The sequence below is a fragment of the Rhinatrema bivittatum genome, chromosome 11 (assembly GCF_901001135.1).
Source record: "Rhinatrema bivittatum chromosome 11, aRhiBiv1.1, whole genome shotgun sequence".
NCBI lineage: Eukaryota > Metazoa > Chordata > Amphibia > Gymnophiona > Rhinatrematidae > Rhinatrema > Rhinatrema bivittatum.
Window position 1 is genome coordinate 38,130,500 of NC_042625.1, and position 22,811 is coordinate 38,153,310.

General features: G+C 44.8%; 1 protein-coding gene across 1 annotated transcript in view; it reads left to right on the forward strand.

Moving 5' to 3' along the window:
- AACS (acetoacetyl-CoA synthetase) overlaps nucleotides 1-22,811 on the forward strand; it is an 81,326-nt gene that overhangs the window by 13,444 nt on the left and 45,071 nt on the right. The window contains exons 5-7 of the mRNA XM_029570940.1: nucleotides 12,300-12,397; nucleotides 19,651-19,765; nucleotides 20,841-20,922. Coding sequence (XP_029426800.1) covers nucleotides 12,300-12,397; nucleotides 19,651-19,765; nucleotides 20,841-20,922 — 295 coding nt within the window. The remainder of the gene's footprint in view (nucleotides 1-12,299; nucleotides 12,398-19,650; nucleotides 19,766-20,840; nucleotides 20,923-22,811) is intronic.

Genomic DNA, 22,811 nt, shown 5'->3' on the forward strand with positions numbered 1-22,811 from the left:
CTGCTTGCAGCCAGGCACAGCTGATTCTGCTTGTTTTTTCTCTGCAGCAGCTTCTCTTCCACCCCCCCCCCCCCCTTCTCCGTTGTTATGCCACGATCTTCATTTTGTTTGGCATGCGGGGAGCCTGCTTTGCCGCTCTCTCGCGAAGGGCTTTTCTCCCTTTGTCTGCCCGGCAGGGAGGGACCCTCTTCAGCAGCAGCGAAATCAGCGACCTGTGGTCGGGCCGCCAAACATGCTGCCAGGCCGGCCCCGTCCCTGAAAACCGCGGGAATGGTGGCCATTTTGTCCACAGACCTCACTACAGATTCAGGACCGGAGGGGGGAAGGGATCCTGTTTTTAGTCAGTGTCCTCCCTGACCTTCACCACGCTGTGTGTTTTTTTTCCCCCCCCCCCATCATTTCTCCACGGATTTTGTGCTGCTAATGCATAAGGCCTGTCTTGCCAGCTTGAAAAAAAGATCCCTCCCGGACCCCCCTCCTGCTAAGATTCCTCGGGTGTCTATAGAGGAGGGCCCTAAGCCCCTGGATGTGCAAGGGACTATTAGGGTCAGGACCGTACCGGGGGTACCGGATCCTCCAGACCCCGTCCCGGATACAGATATTTTACTTCAAAATCCACCGGTCAAGGGAGACGACCCGCGGGTCTTTCATTTGTTTCAGCATGAAGAGCTTGAGCTGCTCATTCCTTTTGTCCTGGATGAACTGGGGATAGATGTCCCTCCTGAAGAATCCACCAGTACCCCAGCTTCAGGTAATGTGGACCTGGTCCTGACTGGACTGAGAGCTCCCCCATATACATTCCATTCCATCCCATGCTAATGCAGCTACTGCTCCGAGAGTGGGAAACCCCCGAATCCGGCCTTTGGGTAGGCAGGGTGATGGACAAGCTCTATCCCATACCAGACCAATGCCTAGAGATGCTCAAGGTCCTCAAAGTGGACGTATCAGTGTCCGCGGTCACCAAACGAACCACCATCCCAGTGGTGGGAGCAACTGCATTAAAGGATCTTCAGGATCGTAAGTTGGAACTGCATCTCAAAAGGATCTTTGAAGTTCTGGCACTAGATGTTTGGGCGACAGGGAACAGGGGTCAGGCCAATATTCCATCTACTTCGTGGTTCCCAAAAAGGACTGCTCTTTTTGGCCAATCCTGGACCTCAAGAGTTGTCAAGGTGCTCAAGGTCCCCCATTTTCGGATGGAAACCCTGCGGGCGATGATGGCAGCAGTTCGCACCGGAGAATTCCTTGCTTCCCTGGATTTAATGGAGGCCTATCTTCATATCCCCATCTGCCTGGAGCATCAGACGTATCTCCGCTTCAACATCCTGGGGCATCATTACTAGTTTTGAGTGCTTCCGTTCGGTCTCGTTACCGCTCCATGTACACTTACCAAGGTCATGGTGGTAGTGGTGGCCTTCCTCCGCCAGGAGGGCATACTCATCCATCCTTACCTGGATGACTGGCTCATTCGGGCAAAATCGGAGAAACTCTGCATGATTGCAGTCAGACTTGTTGTTTCTTAGCTCCCTCAGTTGGATAGTCAGTTTCTCCAAGAGCTGCCTCAAGCCTTCTCAAGTCCTGGAATTCTTAGGGGCACACTTCAACACACGTGGGCAAGGTCTTGCTTCCCGAGGCCAGGGCGCTCAAGCTCATGGATCAGGTACAACATTTGTTATCTCTCTCCATGCCCACGGCCTGGGACTACTTCCAGGTCCTGGGCTCTATGGCTTCAACTATAGATTTGGTTCCATGGGCCTTCGCACATATGCATCCTTTACAGAAAGCTTTGCTGTCCCACTGGAAACCGGTCTCGGAGGAGTTTCAGATGCCTTTACCGTTCTCAGACTCTACCATCTCCAGCATTCAGTGGTGGCTCTCACTAGCTTACCTCTTGAAGGGGATGAGCCTGGAAACACCCCAGTGGATCATTGTTATGATGGACGCTAGCTTATCCAGCTGGGGAGCGGTGTGCCAGAATCAGTCTACCCAAGGACAATGGTTCCTGGTTCAATCTCAATGGCACATCAATCGCCTGGAAGCCCGAGCGGTCCGCCTAGCGCTCAAGACGTTTCTGTCTTTGATCCGTCGCAAAGCGGTTCTGGTTCTCTCAGACAATGCCACACAGTAGCTTACATCAGTTGCCAGGGGGGCACCAGGAGTCGTCTGGTAGCCCTGGAAGCCAGCAAGCTGTTCTCCTTGGCAGAGCGCCATCTGGCTCGGCTGGCAGTCTCCCACATTGCGGGGAAGGAGAATATTCAGGCCGACGTTCTAAGTCGTCAACACCTAGACCCCGGAGAGTGGGAGTTGTCCGAAGTGATGGATATTGTCGTTCGCAAGTGGGGAACCCCCCACTTGGACCTAATGGTCACTGAGGAATGTGAAGGCTCCCAGATTCGTCAGCCGCAGAAGGGAGCACTGCTCGGAAGGGGTGGATGCTCTGGTGCTACCATGGCCTCGCGACTGGTGGGAAAAGTACTCAGAAGGATAGAACTTCACAAGGGGCTAGTCATTCTCGTAGCGCCAGAATGGCCCCGGAGACCATGGTTTGTGGATCTGGTGAACCTCATGACGGACTGTCCTCTTTGCCTCTGTTGCCTCCCAAACTGCTGCGGCAAGATCCGGTATTTTTCGATCAGGCGGATCGCTTTTGTCTAGTGGCCTGGCTCTGGAGCGGCGGAGACTGAGGAAGAAAGCTTATCGGGGGGAGGTTATTTCTACTCTGTTGCATGCACGTAAGACTTCTACCTCTCTTGCTTATATTCGCGTATGGAGAATGTTTGTTTGTTTGAGACTGTATGCTGACTCAGGAGTTTTGGCGCGCAGAACCCCATTGTCCCATGTCATTTCCTTTCTTCAGAATGGTCTCTCCAAAGGTTTGTCTTTCAATTCTTTGCGGGTGCAAGTCTAGGCTCTTGGCTCTCAGGGCAGAGAGAGTGGTTTACTCTGGACAGTACCATCACTATTTCTTTGCCTTCCTTATAATAAGCTAACTGGAGTCTCTCTAGGCTATGAGACCTCTTCAGTGAGCCAACAAAAGCAGATGATGTAGTACAAGGCCTCTTCAGGAAGGATTATTAATCTTACGCTGCACATTTCCAAGAGGATCTGGCCAGTTCCCTTCCAACTAGTTCCTTATTTTCATGGCAATCATTGAAACTTGATTCTATAAATCATTGTCTTTAGTGTTTAATGAGCCTGAATGTGTCTCTTTTTGGTTGTGTGGTGTGTTTTTTGGGGTTGTGGTTTTTTTTTGAGGACCCTCAGGGCCATCTGCTGCCTGAGGCAAGGGAGTTGCTGGTGCTTCACCTTGAATCCCTCATCTTAATCACTCACGCAGACACTCAGCACAGACAGAATAAGGGACCACAAACTAGAAATAGAAATGTACAGATCGAAATTGAAAATCCCAAGAAGCCAGACTCTGTATGCAGTGTAACACTGAAGAAACAGACATTTCCTCTTGTACCATGCAAAATACAAAGAGATGAGGCTTCCATCCCTGACATAGCACACATTCCAGTCACTACTTTCACTCCTCAGTACACACACACACAAACAATGGAATAGGAGGGAGAGAGAGGGTGTGTATCTACTTCAGGGCCCTGGGGGAGGGAAGGAAGGGTTTAGTAAATAGGCCCTTAATTTCAGTTTAATGCAGGTGCTGCCAGTCTCCCTCAACTTTCAACTCTCTCCTCCAGCTTAGTCAGGCATTGTTTTTCAACTGAGGGTGAAATCTTTGGGATCCAGGCAGAAGCTGTGCAAATGGCTCTATCACCACTGCTGCCACTGCTCGATCTCCCGCTCTTCTGCCTTTGCCAGAGCTGCCTCCGCGGTTACCTCTTCTATTGTGTAGTGAGTTTTGGCATGGGGTGATGGTGGACATGCCTTCAAACAGGAATCTGGGCACTGTGCACCCACGTGGGTCATGCTCTGACTTCCAGCTGCTGGTCAGAACCCCAGGAGCCAGTAATATTTGGAGAGCATGAGGGCTGGAACACAAGGAATATTGTATTTTTTATATTCTGCATCAAAGCGGATTACATTCAGGTACTGTAGGTATTTCCCTAGCCCCACAGGGCTTACAGTCTAATTTTGTACCTGAGGCAACATAGGGTAAAGTGACTTGCCCAAGGTCACAAGGAGCGACAGTGGGATTTGAACTCTGGTTTCCCTGGGTTGTAGCCTGCCTTTCTAACTCCTCTGCAATACTTCCACCTGCTCTGTGGACCAGGTCAAGAGTGTCCGGGGCCTGTAATTTGGACACCCCCGGACCCTGGATGCAAACTGACGTGGCCTACTGCAGGGATGTTTTAGGAGGGAGGGGCCTACTTGCTACCACCCCAAAATATTTGCCACCTGAGGTGACTGCCTCCCCTTGCCCATAAGAACCACTACCAACTCTGTTTACCATTCACTGAACAGAAATACAGAATCTGATGGCAGGTAGGGACCATAAGACCAACTGGGCTTCCCAGTTTACTTCCTGGTGCATACCATAGACCTCAGTTGATCCCTGGCTTTCCCGTTGTTGTTTCACAAAATAGGATCTTCATTGGTAACCCTGTGCCATTATTTTGCCTCCACCGCCTTCCCTGGGAGGTTGTTCCATCACAGTTTCCAGGAATGAGTGTTTTTTGATATTCCTCCCGATTCTGCCCCTTTTGGAGCCTCATGCTAAGACTTCTTGTTCTAGAACTTCCTTTCAATTGAAAATAAGTCACTTCTTGTGCGTTTCTGAAGTTTAGAGGCGGAGTGGCCTAGTGCTTAGAGCAAAGGACTGAGAACAAGGGAAACAGGATTTAAATCTCGCTTCTTCCATGGACATGGAAGCACGGTGGGAGTGAGGCATTCTGGTCCTACTGAAACCAAGAGATCTGGGACTCGTGGAGACCACAGAAAAGTGGACTGCAGTACAGAACACGCAGAAGGCTCAAAGACTTACAACTTAGGCCAACTTTTAATGCCAGGCACTAAATACCTCACACAAAGCTTCTGAAGTTCAGACTGTTGTCAGTTATGTTGATTTGCAAGAAGAATCAGTATTAAATTGGAAAGAATATCCCTCGCATGCCACATGTTGAGCCATTCCCCTTGTAGTATGATATGACTTGGCAATGTTTCCATCTTGGTAAATACTGGTGCTTACGTCTACCTCAGGGCTGATGGCCTCGTACGTTATGTTCTCACAGAAGTTTACAGAATAGTGTGTTGGAGAGGACATGTCTGCATAGCAAGACTGAGAATATGGGATTCTTGGAAGAAACTGTTATAGGCTCCTGAAGCAGGACACCAGTACAAATGTTTCCTATCCAGCTCTAGTCCCTACTGCTAGCTGCTGGGGCATTTAGAGAAGCTGCAGGAGGAGAGCCATTTGTGAATGGAAACCAAGAAATAGGTCATAAGAACATAAGAAATTGCCATGCTGGGTCAGACCAAGGGTCCATCAAGCCCAGCATCCTGTTTCCAACAGTGGCCAATCCAGGCCTTAAGAACCTGGCAAGTACCTAAAAACTAAGAAGATCCCATGCTACTGATGCAATTAATAGGTCCGTGGTTTCAGACAGACTGCTGGTGGAAGTAGACAAGAGGACCTGTTTTTAAATAATATGGCTAAAAATATCATAAGTGACGACATCTAGCATCCCCCCCCCCCCCCCGTCTGAAGAAGAGTTGACGGTGTTTGAATATCCGGGACCCATATAGACCCTTCAAATAGCAGCAGGGTCTGAATGGACTGCTTCAGTCATGAAGGAGCCGAGAAATGATATCCAATTGTTGCAAACGGAGCAAAGGCCAGCGCTGATTGAGGAGCGAGGCTCACAAAACCTAGGCCAGGGGCCCACAGGTTTAAAGAACGGCGTGCAAAGAGAGGGACGTGTTAGTGGGGTTTAAACAGGATTCAAAAAATTAGGAAAAGACTAGCAAAGCTCTTCATATCAACATCACTGGTTAGTGCATCTTGTTCATAGATAACTACCGGTGACGTTATCTGATACGCCATTATGGTTTTAAAGAAGGTGAAACTCCAATCCCTGCCCACCCCGTTGAGCCTCTTCTCCCAAAAAACGATGCCTTCTGCTTATGTAATCTGTTTCCACTTCTGTTCAGTGTGAAATGGCTTCTCTTTACTTTCCTCTCGTTTGGTCCTTTCCTCTTATCTCGGCCTCTGCCCCTGTTCATTTGTTAATGTTGTGAGACGTCCCGAGCTCATTCTGCATAGCTTGGGAAAGCTGGGGGAGGAGCAGGTCCTGGTGGTTAGAGCATCGGGCTGCAAGCCTGGGAAGTGAGAGCTCAAATCCCACTGCCGCTCCTTGTGACCTTGGGCAAGTCACTTCGCTCTCCGTTGCCTCAGATTATGAGCTCTCTGGGAAGTAAAGTACCCAAATGTAATCTGCTCTGAAGTGCCTGAAAAGCAGAGTCTGATTTTTTTTATAAAGGTAATGCATACCTTTAAAGAAATTTTTTTTTTATCTGCTCTCTCTCTACTCCCCTTTTTATTGCTTATAGTCAGTAGTCAAATCTTCAAACTCATCCTTGTATACTGTTCAGTTCAACTCTGATAGAAGAGATCCCTTTTGGGATAGCAGGTTTTGATCCAGCACCGAATTTTTAATTGAGTGACAGGACGGTGCAGCCGCACGGGGATTTTTCACAAAGAGCATGTTTCTGTGCTCCATGAAAGGGTACAGCTTTGCAAATCTTGTTGCTCATGAAAAGGATATTGAAAATGCATCTCCCCCACCCCCGCCCCCCCAAACAGGCATTTAATGAGCTCCTGAGATATTTTTGGTATGGGAGCTGTGGCGCCAGAGTGGGTTATGAGTTAATCAAATAGAAACATCGTAAATAATCAAATCAGTGTTATCAGGAGACGCCATAGTTGTTGTTTTGAGTGATAGTTTTATTATGTGTGCGTTATGCTGAACTTAGTGATGTTTTATGTATATGACTTGACATTGTGTTGACGTTATGATGGTTTGGCTCTGACCGGCTGAGATGCCATGATGATGCAGGATATTAAGTGCTTTTAAGTAAGCCTAGTGAGAGCCTTGCACAATTATCCCCCTATACTTTCCATGAATGCTACGTTCTCCTTTATCACTCCCCTGAGTCCCATTACCTTGCCATGCGTCTCTTCTCTGCTGCCCTGAGGATTTTATTTATCAATCTCTTAAACTTGAACTGGTGTTCAGTGGCCTAAAAATACCTCTGCCCATGCAGCTGAGTCGTCCAGGGCCATTGGACAGCTTGGCTGTCTTCCAGTTCTCCCTGTGTGTGTTAAGCAAACAATCGACTGAATTACAGCTACTTGGAGGAGAGCTGAGTGTCAGAGCAGCTGTTGTGGACTGGAGATTAGCTGAAGTGTAAACAGAGGTGCTGTACTGTGTTGAATTCCACCTACCCCAATGAGGAGCAGAATTGGCTTATTTCCAAAAGTAATCGAGGAAGGTGGGATGTGAGTGAATCAAATGAGTGATTCGATCAGCACTGCCTGGCCCTGTGAGTGCCATTGTGCAGTGGAACAGGGGACATGAGCACAGGCTTTTTTTTTTTTTTTTTTTTAAATTGAAATTTCAAATTTTTAAACAGAAATAAGATACTACATTCTTATCCAAAAAACATATTATAACAGATCACTTTACCTTATCATTTAGAAGAAATCTAATAAAGTACAGAGAACTTGAGAACAAGGGGTTACAAACACCAAATATAGGAGCACTATCTGAAAAGAAAAAATATATAAAGCAAATACTTGATGCTATCTCATCCCACTATAATTCTCCTTCCCCCTTATTGCACAACTTCTTTTTATTTTTTTATTTTTTTAATTCTTTATTTATTCATTTTCCATATTTATACAAGTATCCACTTGCAATATTGTAATTACAGAAACAAAAAGAAAAAAAATTGTTATACAATAACAGGTATAAATTTTTTCAAGTCAATATTTCACTTTCTGTATTTTGTTAAAGTAAAAAGAGAAAGTTTATCTACTATTGAGCAATCTTATTTGAAAAATTTCTATGATAAACAAGTAAAAGTAAGTTGAATAATTCTCCAACTTCTATCTATTTATGCCTGTTTATCTATCCCCAAAAGTACTCTGAGTTGTTCAGGATCGGTGAATTGGTATTTATGTTCTTTTAAATTTATCACACATTTACAGGGGTATCTTAATAAGAACTGACCACCCTTATCTATTACCAATTGTCTTAGAGTGAGAAATCTCTTTCTCCTAAGTTGGGTGGTTTTAACCAAGTCTGGATAAATCCAGATTTTGTAACCATAGAATGTCTTCATTCTGTTTCAAAAAAAGAATCTAAAGATATTATCCTTATCAGAGATAAAAGCCAAAGTAACTAACAGGTTACCTCTTTTTTCTACAATTAATTCACTTTGAGATTTTTCAAGCAAATCAGATAGTTCAAGCGAGATTTCATCCTTTTTTGAATCCTTTGATTCAGTTGTTTGTTCTCCATCTTGCTCTTGTGATTCTTTTTTTTTATTATTCAAGGTATTTATATAAAAAGCTCTCACTATTGTTGGCATACATTGATCTGGAATTTGTAGCACTTGTGTTATATAAGATCTAAATAAATCCATCGGATTCATTTTACTAATAACTGGAAAATTAATAATACGTAAGTTGAGGTTTCTTGAATAGTTTTCAATATTCTCTAATTTTCTTTGAATCTCATTTTCGCTCTTTATCTGATTTACTTGAACTTTCTCAACCAAAGATAATCTGTTATCAATTTCTTTAGTTAACTTCTCTTGATTAAGCGTTATCTCTGTATTACTCTTTACTGCTACTCTGATCTCATTAGTAACTTTAGTTAGATTTTTTATCGAATTATCCAACTTAGACATAAATGTCCACAAAGTGTCCAAAGTGATATTAGAAGGTCTTTTTTCTTCTCCATTATGGGGGTCAATCTTTACAATCGATATGTCCTGTTCTTCTTGAGTATTTCCACCGTTCTCTTCCACATTCCCAGAGACTCTTTGCGGGGTATCCGGTGAACTAAAGGACAATTTCCTTTCTTCACCGGGTGGTTTAGGTGTTTCAGGCGCCCCTGGACTTAATGAGATGTCGTCGGCCAGTGGGAATAGATTTTGCTCTGAATCCAACCCCACAGCGGCCCCTTCAACAGGGATAATTTGTGGAGAATTTAACCAGTCAACAACTGACTTTTGTCCTTGTTCCATAGTAGGAGTGCTAGAGATTGGCCGCAACTTAGCCTTTCTCTTTGTATGAGGCATGAAATAATTATGTATTAGGAACTTAGACAATAAGATTTTACAAGATAATAGTAAACTTACTTATTTAAGATAAACTGACTCTTGATTGGGAGGCAGGGGGGGAGATATCAGGTAAATTCCAACCTTCACCCAATGTATGAATTTTACCTTGCAATGGAATCAATTTCAAGCTTTTTCGTAATGTCAAATCAGAAAGAGCTATACTTATCTTTTGTATCTCCATGCGAATCCGTGCGTATCCGGTCGGAGCCGGTCAGAGCCGCGCGCGCCTTTGGCGCGCGGCTTCGGCAGCACGCCGTCGGCTGCGCGCCGATAGAACAGTGATGTTATAATTCCTTACCGGCCCCTCCTCCTGACGTTTCAGGATCTGATTGGCTGTTCACCGTCTGGGCAGAGCTGAGTCTACCCCCGGAAGCTCAGTTCTTGTATTCCAGCGATGTAATTTACCTTCAGGTAGGGTAGCCAGGTATGGAGACAGGAATAATTGTAGCACTGTGCAGCAGGAAATCAAGCTCCTCACCTCCAAAGAGGTAACAGGAGTCTCAGCGTTTTGTAATTCCTTACCGGCCCCTCCTCCTGACGTTTCAGGATCTGATTGGCTGTTCACCGTCGGGGCAGAGCTGAGTCTACCCCCGGAAGCTCAGTTCTTGTATTCCAGCGATGTAATTTACCTTCAGGTAGGGTAGCCAGGTATGGAGACAGGAATAATTGTAGCACTGTGCAGCAGGAAATCAAGCTCCTCACCTCCAAAGAGGTAACAGGAGTCTCAGCGTTTTGTAATTCCTTACCGGCCCCTCCTCCTGACGTTTCAGGATCTGATTGGCTGTTCACCGTCGGGGCAGAGCTGAGTCTACCCCCGGAAGCTCAGTTCTTGTATTCCAGCGATGTAATTTACCTTCAGGTAGGGTAGCCAGGTATGGAGACAGGAATAATTGTAGCACTGTGCAGCTGAGACTCCTGTTACCTCTTTGGAGGTGAGGAGCTTGATTTCCTGCTGCACAGTGCTACAATTATTCCTGTCTCCATACCTGGCTACCCTACCTGAAGGTAAATTACATCGCTGGAATACAAGAACTGCACAACTTCTTAAGAGTGTGTGTCCAAATATGTTCGCAGTTGTTCAGGATAAGTGAAAGCAAATCTATTATTTAAGTGTTTTATTAAACATCTACAGGGATATCTTAAATGAAATTGTGATGAGCGCAGGCTTTTAACGCAGTGAGGCCTGTGGGGTTTCTGATTCTTTGGCAAGCTGAGATGGCACAGTCCAGCTTGGGTGTCTCTTGCTGTCTTTTGAGGCAGCCAGGCTGGGACCAGCCTTGGAAGATGCCCGCGAGCCCCTTCAGCACGTGCGGTGCTGCGATTCAGGCAGGGACTAGAAGGGAAAAGAAAATATGCAGAAAAAAAAAATCTTCCCATTGGTTTGTAGTCGAAATGTCTCTTTGCAGATGTCCTTTGCACTTTTAAAGGGATGATTCTGTAACAGCCTGCCTAAGAAAGAGGGTGGAAACCCGCCTACGGCACCAGAAGGAGTGTATAAAGTGTCTGGCACTAAATATTAATTTATTCACTCCTTCACTTACTGCCGATTGGTCCCCTCACTGTCACATGTCAGTGAAAGGACCAATCACCTTTCAGAAGGGGATTAGTTAGCGCCTATACAACCCACGTCCACCTGCAGGTGTTATAGTGCGCTTGGCTCAGCGTACTGTATTGCATCGGCCCCTTAGTGATTAAGGGTAGTAAAAGCTGTGTCAGCAGGTTACCTCCATGTTTGTTTCCCAACCTGTCAGAAGTTGGGGCCTTCGTTGGTTGCTGTCTGAGTCCAATTCCCCTTTTCCCACTTCTGTTGAAGCACTGAAACATTTCCGTGCGCATAACTGCAAACGCCGTTTAGTGTTCTGAGAAGAACCGTGCACACGTGGGCGCTGAAGGCGATGGACTGTTTCCAGATTCTCATGCACGTCAGCCTCTCCTCTCCTTCCTTCCTCTTTCATTTAAGGGACTCTGGTTTTTGCCGTAGGCACTGAATTAGTGTAAGCGATGCTTATTTTTAATGTGATCCTCTATGAAGCGCTAGCCAAGGGAGTTATTACTTGGCTAGAAGGGGAAGTTTTTTTTTTTACTTTTTCCTTTCTGTCTCGCTCATCTTTCAGAGCTGCCGAGCAGGTGTTTAGAGTCTCTTTTTGGCTTATGTCCTAGCTGGAGTTAGGTGAGGCATGGAAGAAATCTGGTGTGGACTTCAAAGACCTCTGTTGCAAATACACAAGATTCATGAAAAGGCGCCTATTTATTGAACTGGGTACCTCCTCCCCCCTCTAAGGCAATAAACTCCTCATTATGGATCTTGGGGGGGGGGGGGGGGGGGGGAGAGGAATAAAGTCAATTAAAATGCACAAACCACAAAATCTTTATCCTCATTTCTAATAGCTGGTTTGGTTTACATGCGGGGCCGGATTTATCTCCGGTGCTGTCTTAGGCACAGGATTTATTTATTTTATTTGGGGGGCGGGGGAGTTTACAGGAACGGGATGGAGTCCCCTTGGAAGCTGTGGCGTCAGAGTGGAGGTCCATTCCAACGATGCAGGTCAATAAGTGGACACTTTTTTTTTTTTTTTTTTCCCCAGGTGACCTCTGCCCCACCCTCTCTAAAAGGCACAAGGCCACCCCCCCCCTTCACTTGGATGCCAGCTGTAGCTTTCCTGCAGGTCCATAGAATCGCTTGCACGGCAGGGAGGGCTGCGCAGATGCCCAACCTTAAAGCTGTTGGCAGTTTTGCCAACGGAAACGCTAAGAGCTACGGTCAGAAGCCAAACGCCCACTCATGCTCTGTCTTCGCTCTGCCCCCCCACTTCTTCGCTTGTAAACCAAAACTGCATTAAAGGGGTGAGAGGCGCCTCCTGCACAAGATGTCAGTAACACAGGAGGCGTGAGGGACTGGACCGCGGGAAGCAGAGCTCCTTCCTTAAGAGAAGGGTTTAGCGTGCTGTTCCCTTCATGTGTTGTGTTTGTGCTTTTTTTTTTTTTTTTTCCAGGTTACCTCCCAAACAGCATTCATGCGGTGGAGGCCATGTTAGCTGCTGCGAGCATTGGTGCTATTTGGAGCTCTACCTCCCCAGATTTTGGCGTTAACGTAAGTAGCAGCATTGGGTATTTTTGTGCGTGCAAATATTTTTATTGAATTTACACGTATTCCTTTTTTATTTTATTATTTATTTTTTTAAATCAGCGGTATTGGTGCATAGCAATTTTAGGAAGCTTTGCATTGCTTCCTCCTCTGCCCTTCCTATTTCTTATTGTGATCAGACATGAAGAGAATGTAAGAGAAGTGCGTTTCAGATTGTGCAGTTTTTGGGGGGGGGTTAGCATCACTGGGAACCTGCCTTCCGCTTTCTTCGCCCTTTCCGGGCCTCTCGAGGTCTGGAATACAATCCCTCTTACTGCCGGCTGGAGGGGAGGGGTCATGGCGGTTTAGTCCCGGAGAAGTTAGGAAGAAGCTTCTTTATTACTGAAAGTTGTTCTCGTCACCCGAGTCACAACGGTCTTATGTCTGAAGCTCAGAGCATGCCTTGCAGGATGGCTGGTCTCTTGACTCTGTGGTGTGGTGGTGGTTTAATATTGAAAAGCTTAAATGGGGATTTGGTTTTCTATGTTGGTAAAATAAATAAATGAAACCAAAACATCTCAATTCTTTACCAACTGACACGCAATCAGAATTTTTTGAAACAAGGAGCCGAGTGACTTTCCGTGCTGAAACGAATGTTACGTCTTTACGTGCTTCTCCAGTCACGGAAGGGATTTCTAGTAAAATGGGACCGCACCAGTGCTGTCAGCGGGTACCACTTCATGCATGTATTATCTCCCAGCGAGCAGCAGTATTGTAATGTAAGGAAGTGACTGCACAAGAGCCTGGTTTAATCATTGATCAATGGCTGCTTACCTTTGAGACTAGCTAGCTGGCTGCCTTTTTGTTACTTTGTCAAGGATCCCACCTCAGTCCGCGTGGTGGTAGAATCATTTTGTTTTGCATAAACAGAATCATCCTGACACTTTGGTTGAGGGAGCCAGGAGGAGGTGGTGGTTATCAGTGCAGAGGGCGAGTAACAGAGTTGGTTCTAGAGGTTCTGATGCCCCTTCATTCATTCAATGTAAGACTCATCCAAACACGGGGCTGCACACAAACTTTCCAGACAACCTCCATCCCTTCTTCAGATGTGACCTGGGTGGTCTCACTCCGACTTCTGCCCATCACTGTCTCTGGATAATTCTTTTAGGGGTTGCTTGGGGGGAGAAGGTAGAGAATGCTCTTGTCTGTGCCTGATATGAGGTGGGGGAGGGGTAATGTTGTATTTCAATGTGTTTTGCTGTCATTTTGAATACAATATTGTATCTTTGCTGCTATGTTGTAAGCCATCCTGACTTCTTCTTGGAGAGTAGCGCATAAATCTAAAATGTAATGTTCTTGGGCCATGTTACTGCATTGCAGTCCAGATGTTTTTGTACATTTTTATCATGTTTTTATTTATATTTTTCTTTTTATGAATGTTTGTTTTATTTTCCACTGTTTCTGCCATTATTGCGTTGAGCGATTTAATAAATCCTGTTGAAATGAAAATGAGTCATGCAGCAGGACAGAGACACCCCCCCCCCTCACAAAATATTGTAAAGGTTTTCAACCTCAGCCTAAAGGCCAAGAAGGGGCTGTCTTCAGCTCCTAGTGCAGACCGTACACTTGGATCCCAGCCAGAAACAAACTGCTAGTTCTGACGTGGCTCTCGTAAACGGGGTCGCAGCACTGTACAGAGGAGTCCTGGTGAAGGGAGGGCAAACATTCAGGCTCTCTGGGTATTGCAGTAGATAGACCGTACGAGCCTGGTGAGTGTGTTTATCTGCCATTGATTTTTCTATTTTTGTAACCACATGAGGCTTGCTGGATCTTTGTCAAGTGGAGCTTTTATTGTCTGGTGTCTGGTTCCATTTCTCTCAAAAACATCAGAAGCAAACTGCTGGGTGTCTTCCCCCCGCCCAAGGTAATTACCACAAGAAAAAAGAAGCACTTGGGACTGCTGGAGCTTTGCAGTTTCACACAAATTTGCCCAAACTGTTTCTGTGGAGAGTTCATGGAGAAGCGTCCCCGTTCCTGGCATCCTTAGAAAGTGAAGGCAGAGCCCTTTCAGAGCAAAGAGAGGATGCCAAGGCTGGAGGGGGTTCCCTGTGTGTAGTGAAAGCCATGGCCAATAAATGAGGCGGAGCAGAAAGTGACAAAGGTCCATTGCTGGGCACTTAGAAGGGGGAGGGGTCTTAACAATAGAGAAAGTAAATGTCAGCGGCTACTAAATCAGCAATTGCTCTTGTGTTTTTTTTTGGTTTTTTTTAGCAACTTCTTTTTCAGTAGTGTTCAGCCCCTGTTGTCTTTATACCGTCTCAGCCACCATTTTCAACTGGTTTCTCTTTCTCTCCAGAATCGTTTAATCACCAGATTTACGAGATGTGTATAAGCTTGTTTGGCCGAGGAGCTAGTTTTGAACTTCTCTCAATAGTCGCTAGAGAGCAGCAGACCTCTACTCTACTCTTCCATACCTGCACTTCATGGATCTGGCAGTGCCAGGCAGAATGCAAACACTTAAACTGGCTTCGGCGTGGACTGGGGCTACCAGCTGGCTCTTTCTCTCGGAACAGGCTGATGCAGTCCTACCTTTACCTCCTTTTGCATGGACTTTGTAGGTCTGATTCCCCTAAGAAAAGGGGGAACCGTGAGTTCATTTCTTTTGTCAAGCAGGCAATTTAATCCCTCTGCTTTGACAGGGGTCATAGTGTAATTGTGTCTCCAGTCTGTTCAGGTGGCAGGGTATTGGTGTACAGGTCCTCAATCTCAGCCAGAAGGCCAAGAAGGAACTATCCTTAGTTAATGGTTCAAAGCTTGCACTTGGATTTTGGCTAAAAGACCGAGAAGCACGTACACAGTCAGATAAACTGAAAAAAACAAACCATGGCAGGAACATCAGATGGAGAAGAATAAAGCAGCCAGGGCTGCAGCTCTGGGACGCCAGGTGGGTATTAAAACTGCAGGCAAACTTTTCCTCACTGTCAGGCCTATACAGTACTGTTAGCCCGCGTTTGGCCACGCGTTTTCACCACACTATTTTTACCCCTTATACAGTAAGGGGTAATAGCGCGTCAAAAACGCGTGGCCAACCTCCCCCCCCCCCCCCCCGAAACTAACATGCAAATGCATGTTGATGGCCCTATTAGTTATTCCTGCCCGATTCAGAAAGTAACACCTGCCGGCACTGGGAAAGTGGGCAGAAAAAACTGCTTTTCTGTACACTTTCCGACTTAATATCATAGCGATGTTAAGTCGGAGGCCCCAAAAATTAAAAAAAAATAAAAATCTTTCCGCGGCCTGTGGGTTGGAAGACACGCTCAATTATGTCAATGTCCGTTTTCCGAACCCATGGCTGTCAGCGGGTTCGAGAACAGACGCCGGTAAAATTGAGCGTCTGCTGTCAAACCTGCTGATAGCCGCTGCTCCTGTCAAAAAGGAGGCGCTAGGGACACGCTAGTGTCCCTAGCGCCTCTTTTTACCGCGGGTCCTCATTTGCATGCGGGCCGATTGCTAAATCGCACGCACAGGAGAGTGGGTCTGTGTGCGTGTCGAGAGTGGGCGTTCGCCGGCTCTCCCGCACTTTTTTCTGTATCGGCCCGTGTAATAGCTCCAGTGACGCTCTACGCTCAGCCTTGGTGGAATTTGAGTCCCAGTGCACTAGAGCCTCCTGATTTGTCTGTACCCCAGGTACAGAGCAGGAAGATCATCACAGGTGCCATGGAGCGCTGTCGCATCTCTCTCTGCTGTCCTCCACAATAATTTCCAGTTTCCTCTATGTGCACTTTTTCTGAGACTTCCTGGCTCTCTCCCTGAGTGATCCGTGTTTTTGGGAATTGGGCAGCCCAGGTGGGGCTCACGCCACTGTGGGAAAGCGATGATCTTGCTAGAAAACAATGGAACTGTTTAAATCCACAGAACAGATGCAGAAGCCAGCTGGACTGGTCCTGCTTTTAGAGCACCAGGGAGTGACGCATCTGTATTCCTATTAGGTTTTAAAATTTCACCCTGGTTTAATAGATGATACAGAGAGTTTGTTAGGCTCAAATTTTCATTCTAAACTATATGAAAGGGCTGGGGATTTTTCTGTTCTGGTGAAAGCTGTCCTGCAAATAGACAGACAGACATACACACAAACCTGTATTGTGTCTCCTTTTGTATAAGAATGAATTTTCTTTCTGTCTTTCCTTCAGTCTAAAATTGTGAAATACTGCTTTTGTAGCCATGTGATACCCATTTCTTCCTGATGGGGGGTTAGCATTTTGGTTAAAACCTTCAATTTAAATGTTATATATTGCCTCCTTGGTATTTATCAGAGCTCCTGAAGGAGGTGACAGAACATGCAATAGTGATGAGCATAAAACACAGTATCAAAAGCCAGCAACTCTTGAGCAAAATCTGACATGGCACTATGCCAAAATTTCTAGTTCAAGATCACCTAACTGCAGTCAAGGAGCCACTTGCGCTCACTGACCCTAAGTCGGGAATAAAAAGCTCTTCTTTTTTTTTTTTAACCTCATTCTTTCCAAAAAGTTAAGTTTCCTGGTGAACCTCCAGGAAGAGATGCAACAAAAATGGGAAGTGCATCTGTTTTCTGTCCAGAAGGAACTCACGATTAGGAATGTGCAATCATTTTTCCCGACTTGGGCATTTTCAACGAAATTTCCTAATTCAGAATGGTTCGGGAGAACCGAAAAACGATTGAATTTTTTTCCAAAATTTCAGAAAAAATTCATTTTTGGGTTAGCGGGTGCTGACCCGAAAGTCGGAGCCCCTGAACCCCCCACCCCCCGAACTGTAGGAAAAATGAAATTCCCATGGGGGGGCCCCGAAACAAAGCCCAGGACTTTATATACCAACCCAAGGCACATCTCTACCCTCGATAGGCACCTTTTTGACTGGAGTGTCGTTCTTTCTTTGGGCCCCTACCAATCCCAAATATTAACCGTAAGAGTGGGGGATCCCTCGTCTCGGCATCCAAAAGGCGAGGGCCAGAAGTTTTAACTTTTGTTCTTTCTACTGCTGGGAGCCAGTAAACTGCTCCCTCTGCACCTGAAGTTCAGGGATGGCATGCAGGGCGCACAAGGGACTTGTGTCTGGCCCCTTTTTTGGTTAAATTAATTTTCTGAAGACCATGTCTTATGGGGTGAGATCCCCTTGGTAGGACATCCTTCTTGTTTCTCAAATACTTTTGATGAGTAAGCAGATTACAGGAGGATGCTGCCATAGGAACACCCGGAGTCCCATTTTATCCACCCCCTTCAAAAACAATGCGTTAAAAATGGAAGGTAAGTATTGTATGACGGTTGCTGCACCAGGGAGGAGGAGTTTTATCTACTTTTTTTTTTACTCCTTTTATTGCAAATGCTTGACATAAGTTCAGAAGATTATGACGTCCAAACTGACAAAATTCCAATGCATCAATATAAAAGCAACAAAACATTTAAATAGATTAGTGAAGAAGTTGCACAATCCTATTAAAATAGGACCTGATTAAAAATGTACATGGTGGTAATTATGTATAAAAGGATTTGCTCAACAGGTCTCCCAACATTTTTTGGTCTTTAAGGAAACTAGGAATGTGAAAAGTGAATTGTTCTTGCTTATGTAAAAATAGTATAAGCCTAGTGTTTCCATAAAAATTCAATGCTGTTAATGTAATTGAATACAAATTGTTTTTCGTTTTTGTGAAAAATGGAAATTTATAAATAAAGAATTTAAAAAAAAAAAATGTACATGGTAAAAAGTCAGGTCAGGGATCACTGCCCTAGGTGCAGAGCCATACACTCCCCAAGAGAGGAGCTCCCCCTCTGTAAACTACGTAGTTTGGCACCGAAATCTGCATAACTGCAGGCAGAAAACACTTATCAAATTACCCATAAGCCAAAAGAAACTGCAGATATTTCTCCTTTTTCCTGGAGGGCAAATAATTAACAGGATCCCAGATTTTGCTTGCTAGCATGTTCCAAAGCTTTGGACCTGCACAGATGAAAACTCTCTGCTCTGGATTTGGTGTATGGGTTTTGTTTTTTTGGGTTTTTTGCAGTTTTTGTCTCTAGGTACTGGAAACTTGAATAAAATCCCTCCCTGGAATGGACTGGGTTACTCTTTCAGAAAGACAGAAGGTCCAGTACACCTATACTGCTTTAAAAGCAACGACTAAAAGTTGAAACTGGGATTGCAAAGCCACAGGAAGCCAATGCAGATTTTTCAGGGCATCAGTAATGGGTGTCCATGGACCCAAGCCAGCCGCCAAGTGAGCAGGATTGTTTTTGTGCCATCTGCAGTCTGAGTATCCTCTCTGGGTAATAATAAAGTGCATTACATAAATTGACCTTTGAAATAATCCGAGATTACTTTTACTGAACAGGCTGCGGAGAGCTCTCTGTAGTCTTGCTGATGGAATAAGGTGCTCATAACCGTGGCTATCTGTTGATCCATTCTAAGATTTGCATCTATGAAGACTTCCAAAAGCCGGGCACAATCGCTACATGGGATTTTACTCCCTTCCGTTTGGATGGAGGGGAGAACCAAGCTGGTAATGGCTTTTGGCACCCAGAGGACCTCAGATTTCAAACAATTTAATTTGCTTGTTTTTAACCAGGGCTGTCTTTACCCTCTGGTTACATTTTAGATTGGAAATAATCTCCTTTGTGTCTCCCCCAAAGGGATGAACAATCTGTGTACAATGAAAGTCCCTATTCAAGCTCCACGTTAATTTCACCAAAGAGTCTGAGGTAGCAGAGATCCTTGAGGTATTCAGCAATTAACAGGTCTAAGAGGGGATGGAGCGTTATCAACCACTACTTGCTGCTTTCTGTTCTCCAAAAAGGAAACAAACCATCGTTATGCGCGCTTGCCTTTGAAAGTCGATACCAGAATCTGATCATTTACTGTATTGAATGCTGAAGGAAGACCCATCAAGATTACCTTTTATCCAGACTCTGGCATAAGGTGTCAAAGCAGAGTTGATTCCTGTTTTAGTGATCTGAATTGATGTTTAGCAATCTTGGTCTGTATCCCAAATTATTGTTGAATATGCTCCGCCTTCATGATGTGCTCCTTCACTTTCGCTCTGATGAACAGCAGTTTAGTTTGCCTTTTTGTTCCTTGGGACCCTGTCACAGTATGCAGGTGCTCAAAAGGCAGTATGACTATCCCCTTGCCCACAGGCTTGTGTGCAGGTTTCTTAAAGTGGATTGGGATCTTCTTTGAACGAGAGGGGTATTCTCTTAATCCAGATTACTGAACTTCTGCCCTTGTGTTTTTTCCTGGTTCTGTAGGGGGTGCTGGACAGATTTTCCCAGATCCAACCGAAACTGATCTTCTCTGTGGAAGCCGTGGTGTACAATGGTAAAGAACATAACCACATGGAAAAGCTGCACAGTGTTGTCAAAGGTATTGAATTAATTGATATTGTAAGGAAGGTAGAAATGGACTACAGTCTTAGCTCACCAAAAATACAAGTTGTTAAAAGGGAAGCAGACCTGGTAGCTGGATAAACAGGAAACTCTGTGTTTAGCGATGCAGGTTTTTGGCACTTCAGAGGTCCCTTCCTCATAGTTTACGTAAATGAATCTTCTTATATTGGGGAGAAGGCCTGTATACAGAGAGGCAATAATTTGGCACACTCCTCCACCAGAAACCGCGAAACATCATGGTACCAGATACATTGGGATCATGACGGACAGAACTGCAGAGGATGAAAACATTGAGATCCTCTGGTAAATTCCCGTACCAGCTGATTAAAAGGCACAGTGATAGGGAAAACATAACAGCATTACTATTAGAAGGGTCACAGAGAGACAGGTCATCTATTACCAAGCGATGCCTTCAGACACCAGGAGAATGTAGCAGATGTTTACAGAAATAGTCCCAGTTGTATCAAGTGTCACCAGCTTGATCAAAAAACTTCCAAGCTCACTTCAGTAAGTTGTCTGTCTGTCAGTCACCTTACAAGCTCCAGAAAAACATTCTCGTAGGCATAGTGCTTGTATGAAGTAGAACCCTAGCAGAGATTGTACTCTGCGTTCCCTGGCTTAAGAATGAGGTTCCTTCCCTCATGGTATTTGGAAAACCAAACCCATTTGGCGACGCTGGCCCAGGAGAAGAGTACCTTTTGTGACCCTCCTGCTCTAATGCCCATGCTGTTAAAGGGATGAACAAATACGGGATGAAGTTTCTAAGCTTCCAAGGGAAAAGCCACTAGGTGGGTGTTTGTGAGCATGGTCACCATGCATCATTCATTGCTTAAAACCTGGGTGATAGTGTCGGGGCTGTGTTGTGTATGTTAGCACCCAGTGGCTGAAGCACATTCCTTGTTCCTTCGTTCTTTATCCTTTCTGGTGGGATTTGTCTTGCTAAATGTCAGCGCATGGGCCGCTGAGCTGAAGCCCCCCTCCCCACCCGCTTGACTTATTTCCTCTCATTAGAAACTGGTGAAATTTCTTCATTCCAGAATTTTTCTTCTAAGGGCTCCCAGATTTAAAGAAGGTGGTGGTGATCCCATACGTTAACCCAAGAGAAACGATAGACATTTCAAAAATTCCAAACAGGTAAGTGTTTTGTGTTGGTGCTTTCCCAGATTCATTTCACAGCAGGGAGAGTGGAATTGGTCTTGGAAAATCAGTTTTGTTTCGTTTTTTCTCCCATTTTCTGTGTTACCCAGCCAGCTCAGGTAGGTTTTAAGTTCGACCTTGGGCCTCTAGGATTTTGCACGTTGTTTTACCTCTGTTGGCCCATTATTGCTGCTTCTGGTGTTGGAATAGGGGATAATTGCTGTATTTGTCAACATTTTAGAACAAAATTTTCAAACCATTTTTTTGTGGCCAGATAGGTCCTTTATCTATTTGTAGTGTAAGTTGGCAAGTCCTATTTTTTGTTTTTTTCCCATGGTAATGGGCTGATATTCAAAGGAAGCTGGACCTCTGACCCAGCCACCTTAGTATCGGGAGCATCACGTTAGGTAAGTTTTGGGCTGAAAATCCATTTTCTGTGCCTAAAACTGCAGCGCCTTAATTTAGGACTGCGGCTAATGATTAAGATTAGTGCTAAGCTCCTAACTTACTTTCCCTGACCTCACCCTGCCCCTATTCCTGTCCCGAAATAGAAGGGCTCAGCTTGGGAACAGTCCTCATGTGTGCAGATCTTTTGAATGTTGACGGCACATAAAAAGCAAATTGGTCCACCAGAGGTTATCTCCCACTTTGGGTCCATCAGGATAACATTTTTCAAGGTTTTTTTTTTGCCTTGCCACCCAGAAAGACACTTTTTTTTTTTCTTTATCTCTACTGAAAATTTCTTTAAATGACCTGCCTTTCTGTCCTACACTTAAGTTCTCCTTCCCTTCCCGCCCCCACCAAAAAAAAACAATTATTGAGAGTCCTTTAAAAAAAAAATAAAAAAAAAAAATCCAACTTGTGGATGTTCACACAAAATAAGAAATCTATAGGAATAGGAAAAGTATTCACAGTAGGCAAAAAAAAAAGGAAGCATAATTAAATTGGGTTTGAAATGCTTTTGACTGATTTGATTACTGGTTAGCCCTCGGGATCCCATGTTCACTTATAACCTCCCTTTCTCCAAAAGCATAGCAATGTGTCTTGTGTTTTTGTGTTTTGTTTTTTGTTTTTATTTTAATTTGTTTTCCTTGTTCTGTCACAGTAATTGATATAAATTGGAAGCAGCCAGTAAAGTTGCTTTATCTCCCTCCTTTGGCTGCGTGGAACGCTGCAGCCCTCTGTGGTTTTGCTTTCCCTTGGCTGTTTGGTATTTTTTTGATAGCTGGATACTATAGATAATGCTTTAAAAAAAAAAAAAAAAAAAAAAAAAAGTTTGTAATGCAGCTTTTTATTTGTGTAAAAGGAGCGAAAGTGGCAGCCATTAAATCTGAGTTATAGATCCTTTGGAAGAAGTTTGTGCTGTGTGAAATCCAATAAACGAGATTGCCATGCAAATGAGATTTTTACAGGGGTGGGGAGTCAGAAGGGAGCTTCCTGTTGGGTGTAAAACTCAGCAGTGATGGTTTAGAGGGGGTTGCAAGGTCTTTTATAAGCTGTTTATAAAAAAAAAAAAAAAAAAAGCTGCTTTGCAAAATAGGCGTTTAGGGAATTTTTTCAAAGCTATTTCTGTTTTTTAAAAATGGCTTTAGAATGGTCTTTTGGATAATTGCCTGCTGGATACGTGCATAGGGTCTCCAGGCGTGTACACTCTTACTTGGTGAAGAGAAGGATGCCCGAGGACGGGGAGGGATTTTGAATTAAAGGATTTCCGAGGTCGGGGAGGGATTTTAATCTTCAAGCATTATGCATATTTTTTTTTTTCTCGGGGGAAACCTTGCCCCCACCCTCCCTGTCCTGCCCCACTCGCCATACAAATTTGTGTGCGTTAAGTGTGTGCTGGTAGTTTCTCTATGGTAAGTGCATCTTTTCCCTTTGAAACCTTT